This window comes from Pan paniscus, chromosome 4 (genome assembly GCF_029289425.2).
Source record: "Pan paniscus chromosome 4, NHGRI_mPanPan1-v2.0_pri, whole genome shotgun sequence".
NCBI classification, from domain to species: Eukaryota; Metazoa; Chordata; class Mammalia; order Primates; family Hominidae; genus Pan; species Pan paniscus.
In genome coordinates this window covers 130,115,914-130,126,495 of record NC_073253.2, presented here as the reverse complement: position 1 = coordinate 130,126,495, position 10,582 = coordinate 130,115,914, and the positions used below count along the sequence as shown (strand labels likewise).

The following is a 10,582-nucleotide window of genomic DNA, read 5'->3' as shown; positions in this document are numbered from 1 at the left end:
CACAATTTATGATTCCTTGTGAATTAAATTTCACTAAGATGAAGCACATCTAAGTTTAAAACTTGGGTACCATTATGTTTACAATTTTTAAGAAAGAAAATTCACAACCTACTCAATAATCCTGAAGAAAAATCAGATTAAAAGTAGTAGGATATTTGTACATACAACATATATAGATATATAAACAAACACTTTCTAGAAGGAAAAGGTATCATATTTAGTATTTATAGGCTACACTCTTTCTTTTAAGGAAGATTATAAAAGAGGGGCTAGGTATGGAGCCAGAAGTTGTGAGGGAAACCTCAAAGTAGTAAATACTAAAACTCTTTGTAGAGTTTTACACTCAGTGTAAAGAAATGCAAAAAAATCCTTATACTATTAAATCTTTACTTGTATAAAAACCGAAATCAGTCCAACTACTTTTTGCCCATTTATGATAATAAAAATTGAAACAAAAACTCTCAACCCATTTTGTAATACTTCTATTATAACATTCTTAAATCCAGTTCATATTGTTCCAGAGTCATGTAACATCAAGGTGGGGACACAAAATACGATAGTGAATTTTACCTTTTCTTAGGAAATGATCACAATTTCATTGAAAGTACAGGATAAAGTGAATAGCCCCTTAACGACTTGTGTACTTTATTGTCTTCAATAGAAAGTTCAAATATTTCCATTTTTTAAACCTCTAGAATATTATCCGGACATTTAAAATATTGATATTTGAGTTTACATTAAAGGACATCATACTCTGAAAACAGGCTGGCTTTAAATATAGTTTGACTGATTGTGGGGGTACTTACGGACAGATTTCTTTACCAAGTACCAGTTTCTTATATTTAAAAAAAATCAGCAAGATAGAATTTAAAAAATCTTAATTTACAATACATTGTAAACTGCAGACAGCAACTGTCACATATATCATAGACCAGCACAGGTAAAAATCTTTTTTCCGGATGTCTATAAGACTTTGTATCTTCCTTTATTTGTTGGTTGGTATGAATTTTGCTGTAATAGGAAATAAAAGATATGTCATCAGAGAAAGCAAAACAAAAAAAACAATGAACCAACCAACCAACCAACCAAACAAACCCATAAGGAAATATTTAAGATCATTTCCTTTGCCAACTTATAAAACTATTGGTTATTTAAAATTTTAAATGTTACTATTACTGAATTGAGAAAGGAAAAACTATTCAATAACTAATGAATTCTCTGTTCACTCAACTATTCCTTAACAACTATGTTTTGAATCAACTTAATGGTGGTAGCATCTATGGGCACAAGATTCTTTTCGATCACTCCTTGGTGAAATAGTATTAAGCACATGATTTAACAGCTGTTTTACTTTTTCCCTCTTATTTTGTGAACCCACTTTTCATTAAACTTCTAACCACCCCCACCCCCCCCCAAAAAAAGGAATGCTCTGTGAGGGGAATTTTAGAAAAGCTCTCAGAATTACACTTAGAGAAAAGACAACGTTTCCTTTCAAAGGAAATGTACACACTGTAGGGAGTGTTTATAAGCTGCAACTGGCACTAAAGACACAAGGACATGTCTACCTCCTTGGGAAAGGCAGTCTGTAAAGGGCTTTTTCCAAAATCAAATTAAGTCATTGTTTAAGTTTAAAGACACTGACAACACCATGTGTTGGCAAATATGTAGAACAACTGGAATTTTCTACACTTCTGGATTGAGTGTGAATTGATGTAACCTCTTTGGAAAACTATTTAGCAATACCTAGCCTATAATTAACAATTCTACTCCTAGGTATATACCCAATGAAAAAATCATGCTAATATATACCAAACGCACATGGAATAATGTTCACAGAAGTGTTATTCATAAAAACCAAAAATAAGAATAGCCCCCAAATCCAATATATAAATATAAATTAATTGTTGTATAATCATATAAATATTATATGGCCATGAAAATGAATGAATTATTGCTACATGCAATAACATGGACCGATCTCCTCAAAATGTTGAGTGAAGGAAACTAGATGCAAAAGGTGCAAACACATGATTACACTTATGTGGAGTTCAAAAACAGGAAAAACTAATCTATGATTTTAAAATTCACAATATAGGGCCGGGCGCCACGGCTCACGCCTGTAATCCCAGCACTTTGGGAGGCCAAGGCAGGTGAATCATGAGGTCAGGAGTTCGAGACCAGCCTTGCCAACACAGTGAAACACCATCTCTACTAAAAATACAAAAATTAGCCGGATGCGGTGGTGTGCGCCTGTAATCCCAGCTACTCAGGAGGCTGAGGCAGGAGAATCGCTTGAACGCAGGAGGCGGAGGTTGCAGTGAGCCGAGATCGTGCCATTGCACTCCAGCCTGGGTGACAATGCAAGACTCAGTCTCCAAAAAGAAAAAGAAAAGAAAAGAAAAAAAATTCAAGGTATGGTTTTGTTGGGGGGAGATGAATAGTGACAAGAATAGACACAGAGAAGACTTCTGGGATACTAGTAATGTTTTTTATTTCTTGATCTGGGTAGTGACTACACTGGTATGCTTATTACTTTGTGAAAATTCATCAAACTATATGTTTATGATTTGAGTACTTGTCTGTATTTATATTTCAATAAAACACTTATTAAAACAAAACAAACGAAACTTTAAGGTTTTCACTCACCAGCCGGATCAGCTCTTCTTTTATGAGCCTGGTGATTTCTGCCTTTGCTTTCTGCACAGCCAGTTCATTGGCACCTGGTGATTGAGTGGAAAGCATATTATTCACATTACTAAACTTACACTGTGTTTACCCATATCACGGAGGTCCAGGAAGAAACACTGTAGGTGACTTTCAGAAACACTGTACTGCCTGCCAAGATAGCCATTTAATGCCTGGTGGAACATTACCCACATTATATAATGGCTGCTTATTATTTTGATTACTTTCAGAGTTTCAAATATAACCACTGAGGTCATATTATGTGTTAAGAGTTCCTAGTATGGTGATTAAAAAGAGTGCAATAAAAAGACTATTAGTGATTTGTCCAGGAAATAGTAAGAGAAAGCTAAAGGGAAATATAACTTCCTTGGTTTATTCATTTAGTAAGTATCTATTAGACATTTATGATGTTCACTGAAGTCTACAAATGTTTCAGAAGGGTCTCGTCTGAACAAAATCCTTAAAATAAAAGGAGGACTAGCCAATTGGAGGGAGGAAAGATATCATAAGAGTATTTTGCAAAGGGAATTAATTACATGCGTAATGATACAGAGTTAAGACAAGCATGCTTAATTATTGAAGACTAAGAGAAGCGTAGCGTGGTTGGAAAAGGAGTGTGAAAGAACACCGCAAGATAGCTGACTAGATGAGGTAGGCTGCAGACATTCATTCACAGTTATCAATTTCATAAACATTAAGCACTCACCTCTCACATACTGTGAGACATTTAACATATAAAGAACAAATTCATGCTCTTTAAAAGCTTACAGACTAGAAAAACAAACTTGTAAAGATATCAAAACAGGATGAAAAGGAAGTAGTTCACAAACTTCACTTTTAAATACCACTTTTAGGAAGTTTTCCTGACTCTTAAAGGCACAGTTAAGTGTTTTTTTCCTTAGTGCTCTCACAATATTGTATTTATACCATCACAAGAGCACACTTTTGAGGTAGAATGGACAAGATATTTTTTCTGATGGGATATGAACAGTGAAAAAGAGAAACAAATTAAGATATTAAGAGCTGGCTGGCAAGTGAAAAAAGGCAGAAGTAAAAGAATATATTGATTCCAGGAGGAAAACAGGTGTTTTTTGGACAGTGATAATGGGTGAAATTTAATTCTAAAATTGCTGTAGTTGAGGTGCTCATCAGACATCCAATTGGAAATATAGATGAGGCCAATGGAAATATGGACCAGAAGTTTAGAAGTGGCAGAGATTAGAGAGCCATCAAGGGTAGGCTGGGTAGAATCTGGAGCCAATGGACAACGCCAGTGAGTAGGTAAGTACAGATAGACACCATATTGCACACTGAGAAGAGAAAAAGAGCTGAATCAAAGAAGACTAAACATTGAAATGTCTAAGAATAAAAGGAGGACTGGGTTTGCAACGTAGAGAGCTATATTTTTATCATTCCGTGTATTTTTAAAAAACACAAATGAGGGAAAGATTTGTAATAAACGAGAAAATTTCCCCCCATATTAGAAATGAGTAACTTTTCTGTCCCCAGAGAGAGACAGAGACGGAGCTAGAAAGAGAGACAGAAACAGTTGCACAACAGGAAGGAAAAGGCCAAGGGTATGGCTATGAAGTCATAGCAACATATCTAATTTAAATCCTATACCTCCACTAGCCACTAATCACAACACTATAAAACTACATGGGGAAGGTGAGTGCTGGAAGGGAAGAGAAACAGAAGAATCAAGACCGAAGTCAAACTGAAAATTACAACAAAAATGAAATTTAGGAGGAAAACACGTTGCTTGGTATGAGTTGGTGTGAAGCTTGTTGATATTTTTGTGCAACTTTAAAAAGAAGGAAAATGACACTCTCGCCTAGATTTAACTGGAAAATTAATTTTCCTACTTTTATCAGAGCCCGACAATTTGGACCAGTTTAAATTCTGACTTATGTAACTTCTTGTAATAGGTTACATATGTTTATAAGCAGCTATGGAAAAACGGGCATTTCCTTTCACTGGTCCTAAAACAACTGTGGCTGCTTTTAAGGGATTCTCCACTAGTAAAAAGAGAGGGTCACAGAACAGGCTATATAAATTATACAGGCTGACTAGGCATGTAAGTCCTTCCTGTTCTCCTTCCCTTTGCCTGGTGGGAGGCCTGGAGCTGCTGAGCCAAACAGAGCCTCCAAGGAGCCAGCCAGGCAGTGGGGTCCCTCCAATTACAGAACTAGAAACAGATGACACTAGGCTCATTCCACAGTAGCAACACCTGTTTTCATCCTGTTAGTGTTTAGTTGAGTTTGGAGTTTCAAAAACTAAATGATCCTTTAAAAAATCTAATTACCTCTGAAAATTCTAAAAGATTTAGATCACTTAAATTACCAAACCCTAGCTCTTATTCAATATCATTATATTTCTTTTTCTTTTCTTTTCTTTTCTTTTTTTTTTTTGAGACAGAGTTTTGCTGTTTTTGCCCAGGCTGGAGTGCAGTGGCGCCATCTCAGCTCACTGCAACCTCTACCTTCTGGTTCCAAGGTACTCAGCCTCTCGAGTAGCTGGGATACAGGCTCCCGCCACCATGCCCAGCTAATTTTTGTATTTAGTAGAGACGGGGTTTCACTATGTTGGCCAGGCTGGTCTCAAACTCTTGACCTTGTGATCCGCCCGCTTCGGCCTCCCAAAGTGCTGGGATTACAGGCGTGAGCCACCGCGCCCGGCCATTATCATTATATTTCTAGATTATTCTTAAGATTTGCTTTCAACAAAGTTGCTTTTTTACTGAGGAGACTTGCTTAGATTATTATAAAAATTAGACGTTATTTCCTGAGTGTAAATTGACAGTGGAGACAAATGACCAGAACCATTCTGGATGAAAGGAAAACTACATCGGAGCTGTGGAATCAGTGAATATCTCACTTCACATCACTTGGTAGTAGAGATGTGTTCTGATAAAGTTATACATAAATTGAAATTTGATATATCAATTATACCATACTAAGCAAACACTGCATTTAAATTAATAAATGAATTACGAAAAGAATTCTTTTTCAAAGCAAATAATCATGTCTCTCACTTACCTCTTTATAAGGCAAGCAGTTAAAATATTAATTTTGCTTAAATGATACCCATGTATTCAAGCAGAAAATAAAATCCTGACTCCATGTACACCAAAGGTTTTATTGCCACATTCCTCTATCATTGTCTTCAGCCTGTATGATCTAATTAACACAGTAGCAAAGACCTGTCCAGTTCCAACTACAGAAACACATCAGCTTAAGTTTTCTCTGCTTGAAGACCCAGGGGTCAGCAACCCCCATTTCACTATGTAATAAGAAACAGTGTTACCTGAGTTAGAAACATACTGGGTCACTGGCAGACCAAAAGTATTTCAGGATACACAAAAGGATGCCATTTTTAAACCTGACTTCAAATAGATCTAAGTCAGTTTCTCATAGTCACAAACATGAAGAAAAAAGTGTAGTTTGCCTAGTTCTGGCCACACATCCTTTGTATGCCATTTAAAAATATGTATGAAACTTACCATGACTCAATGGTAGAGTGGGAAAAACATGGAAAACGTAACAACTGAATTTGCTGGGCGTGGTGGCTCTCGCCTGTAATCCCAACACTTTGGGAGGCCAAGGCAGGAGGATCACGAGGTCAGGAGATCGAGACCATCCTGGCCAACAATGGTGAAACCCCATCTCTACTAAAAATACAAAAATTAGCTGGGTGTGGTGGCATGTGCCTATAATCCCAGCTACTTGGGAGGCTGCCAGGAGGCAGAGGTTTTAGTGAGCCAAGATTGCACCATTGCACTCCAGCCTGGTGACAGAGCGAGACTCCATGTCAAAAAAAAAAAAAGATGAAATTAAGAAATTCTCAGATAAACAAAACCCGAGTTAGTTGCTAGTATACCTGCCCTACAAGAAATACAAAAGGAAATCCTCCAGACTGAAGTGAAAGAACCCTAGATTACTTGAATGAGGAAACAAAGAATACTCATAGCTACATAAGTAAATATAAAAGTCAGTATTATTTTTAGTTTGTAGCTTCTCTTTATTTCCTGTATGATTTAAAAATTACATAAAATAATTATGAATCTATGTTGAAGAATACAGAATGTATGAAGATGTACAGGTCTGGGCCCAGCATGGTGGCTCACGTTTGTAATCCCATCACTTTGGGAGGCTGAGGCAGGAGGATCACTTGAGCCCAGGAGTTCAAGAACAGTCTGGGCAACATAGTGAAAACCCATCTCTACAAAAAATACAAAAATTTAGCTGGACATAGTGGCATACACCTGTGGTCCCAGCTAAATGGGGGGCTGAGGTGGGAGGCTTGCTTGAGCTGTGACTGGGTCATTGCACTCCAGGACAGGTGACAGAACAAGACTCTGTCTCAAAAAAAGATGAGTAGGTTTGGGAGGCCGATGTGGGAGTACACGAGAAGCCAGGAGTTCAAGACAAGCCTAGACTGTAACATAGCAAGACCCTGTCTCTAGAAAAAAAAATTTTTTTCATTAGCTAGGCATGGTGGCACAGGCCTGTGGTCCTAGCTGTTCAGGAGGCTAAGGATAGAGGATCACTTGAACCCTGTAGTTTGAAGCTACAGTAAACTATAATCTCACCTTTGCACTCCAGCCTGAGTGACAGATCAAGACCCTGTCTCTTAGAAAAACATATACAGGAATTTTGTGTCAATAACAACAAAAAAATAGATGGGACTGTATAGGAGCAAAATTTTTGTATAGTATTAAAACTAAGTTGGCATTAATTGAACTATGTTGTTATGAATTAAGATATTAATTGCAATCCACTGAGTAACCACTAAGAAAATACCTGGCTGGGCACGGTGGCCCAGGCCTGTAATCCCTGCACTTTGGGAGGCTGAGGTAGGCAGTTCACCTGAGGTCAGGAGTTCAAGAACAGCCTGGCCAACGTGGTGAAACTCCATCTCTACTAAAAATAAAATTAGCTAGGCATGCATCTGTAATCCCAGCTACTAGGGAGGCCAAGGGAGAACTCCTTGAACCTGGGAGGTGGAGGTTGCAGTGAGACGAGACAGCACCATTGCACTCCAGCCTGGGCAAAAGAGTGAGACTCCATCTCAAAAAAAAAAAAAAACCTAAAAATACATATAGCAAAAGAAAGAAGTAGGCCGGGCGTGGTGGCTCCTGCCTGTAATCCCAGCACTTTGGGAGGCCAAGGCAAGCAGATCATGAGGTCAGGAGATTGAGACCATCCTGGCCAACATGGTGAAACCCCATGTCTACTAAAAATACAAAAAGTAGCTGGGCATGGTGGTGCTTGCCTGTAGTCCCAGCTACTCGGGAGGCTGAGGCAATAGAATCGCTTAAGCCTGGGAGGCAGAGGTTGCAGTGAGCCGAAATTGCGCAGCTGCATTCCAGCCTGGTGACAGAGCTAGACTCCCTCTCAAAAAAAAAAAAAACAAAAAAACCCCAGAAACAAGAGCAAATCAAAATGGCACACAAGAAAATATTGCTTTAACACGGTGGGGCACAGTGGCTCATGCCTGTAATCCCAACACTTTGGGAGGCAGAGGCAGGTGGATCACCTGAGGTCAGGAGTTTGAGAACAGCCTGACCAACATGGTGAAACCTCATCTCTACTAAAAATACAAAAATTGGCCAGGCGCAGTGGCTCATGCCTGTAATCCCAGCACTTTGGGAGGCCGAGGCGGGCGGATCACAAGGTCAGGAGATCGAGACCATCCTGGCTAACATGGTGAAACCCTGTCTCTACTAAAAATACAAAAAAAAAAATTAGCCGGGCATGGTGGTGGGCGCCTGTAGTCCCAGCTGCTTGGGAGGCTGAGGCAGGAGAATGGCGTGAACCCGGGAGGCGGAGCTGGCAGTGAGCCGAGATTGCGCCACTGCACTCTAGCCTGGGCAACAGAGCAAGACTCTCTCTCACAAAAAAAAAAAAAACGAAAATTAGCTAGGTGTGGCGGGGGGGCACCTGTAATCCTAGCTTCTCGGGAGGCTGAGGCACGAGAATTACTTGAACCCAGGAGGTGGGAGTTACAGTGAGTCGAGATTGTGCCACTGCACTCCAGCCTAGATGACACAGTGGGACTTTGTCTCAAAAAAAAAAACAAAAAAAACAAAAGAAAAGATTACTCTAACACAAAAAAGGCAGTTAACTGAGATCTTTTATAATGCAGGCATTTACAGCTAGAAATTTCTCTCCAAGCACTGCTTTCACTGAATCCTGTTTAAGTTTCACGAAGGTACTGAGGACTGAACTGTACATTTTTAATGGTTAAAATGGACAAACTTTTGTTACATGAATTTTACCTCAATGTAAGTCCTAAATAGCAAAAGACTGCTACAGATTTTAAAAATAGTTCCAAATGGAGACAGTACAATCAAGAAGTAAGAGGTCTAGCCTGGCCAACATGGTGAAACCCCAACTCTACCCAAAAATACAAAAATTAGCCAGGTATGGTAGCACATGCCTGTGGTCCCAGCTACCCAGGAGGCTGAGGCACAAGAATCGCGTGAACCCTGAAGGCGGAGGTTGCAGTAAGCCAAGATCGTGCCATTGCACTCCAGCCTGGGCGATAGAGTGCTAAACCCTGTACTGACTACAATGCTATGGTGTCAAGGAAATGAAGCCAGAACAGATGGTGCTATTATCTAGCAGTCTAGTTCTGTCTTGCTTCCATTTCACATAATGTCAGAAAACAAAAACAAAAACCACTTAAAATACCAATAACAAAGATGTTCAGATTAAATATAAATAAAGTGGGCTGGGCGCAGTGGCTCATGCCTGTAATCCCAGCACTTTGGGAGACCAAGGCGGGTGGACCATGAGGTCAGGAGTTTGAGACCAGCCAGGCCAGCATGGTGAAACCCCGTCTCTACTAAAAATACAAAAATGAGCCAGGCATGGTGGTGCATGCCTGTAATCCCAGCTACTTGGGAGGCTGAGGCAGGAGAACTGCTTGAACCCGGGAGGTGGAGGTTGCAGTGAGTCAAGATCGCACTATTGCACTCCAGCTCTGGGCAACAGAGCAAGACTCCATCTCGGGGAAAAAAGCAAAACAAAACAAAACAAAAATCAAAAACATAAATAAAGTGTGACAGGGTGTCCTACTATGCAGTAGAGTAACACATCAGAAAAAACAAAATAGGCTGGGCACATTGGCTCATGCCTGCAATCCTAGCACTTTGGGAGGCTGAGCGGGGGCGGGTCCCTTGAGCTGAGGAGTTGGAGACCAGCCTGGGCACCAAAACACAACCTTGTCTCTACAAAAAGACAAAAAAAAAAAGTCAGGTGTGGTGGCATGTTCCTGTAGTCCCAGCTACTTGGGGGTGTTGAGGTGGGAGGATCACTTGAGCCCAGGAGGTTGAGGCTACAGTGAGCTGAGATTGCGCCACTACGCTCCAGCCAGACAAAATAAGACCCTGTCTCAAAATAAATAAAGATGGAAATTGCCTCTGGAATGAATTCATTCATGAATGTATGAAATAAAGTTAAAAACCAAACCTGATTGCTGTTACATAATGTATTATTTACATCCGTTAGGTTGTGGCATTGTCTACTTCTTATTTTGTTAAAGGCATAAACTTTCATGGGCATAATTTCACAGGCAATATTTGCCTAGATAAACATTCATTAAGTGGACTAATACACTTGATTTACTTTCCAACCTAAACTTAGGCCAGAATATTCCACTTACTAGAAGCATAAACAGGTCAGTCCTTAAAATGTAAGTTTTCTTTTAATTTTCAAATTTGACTAAATTGCCAAAACTGAGTCTCGGAAACAGATCATTTACCTTTGCATATGTACTGAAATTCTTCTATATAAAGACCTCAAATGTCATAAGATTTTTTTTCAGAGGTGTTTCTTACTTTCAGTTCTCTCTAGAATTGACCTCACATGCTCTTTGCGTTTATTACATCTAC

General features: G+C 39.4%; 1 protein-coding gene across 2 annotated transcripts in view; it reads right to left on the bottom strand.

Annotated features, from left to right (window-relative positions):
• Positions 1–367: 367 nt before the first annotated feature.
• Positions 368–10,582, bottom strand: part of DDX46 (DEAD-box helicase 46) — a 71,996-nt gene continuing 61,781 nt past the window's right edge. For both annotated transcript variants that reach the window (XM_055112700.2, XM_055112699.2), the window contains exons 22-23: positions 2,647–2,720; positions 368–1,011 (exon numbers count right to left, since the gene is read on the bottom strand). In XM_055112700.2, coding sequence (XP_054968675.1) covers positions 964–1,011; positions 2,647–2,720 — 122 coding nt within the window. In that variant the 3' untranslated portion in view covers positions 368–963. The remainder of the gene's footprint in view (positions 1,012–2,646; positions 2,721–10,582) is intronic.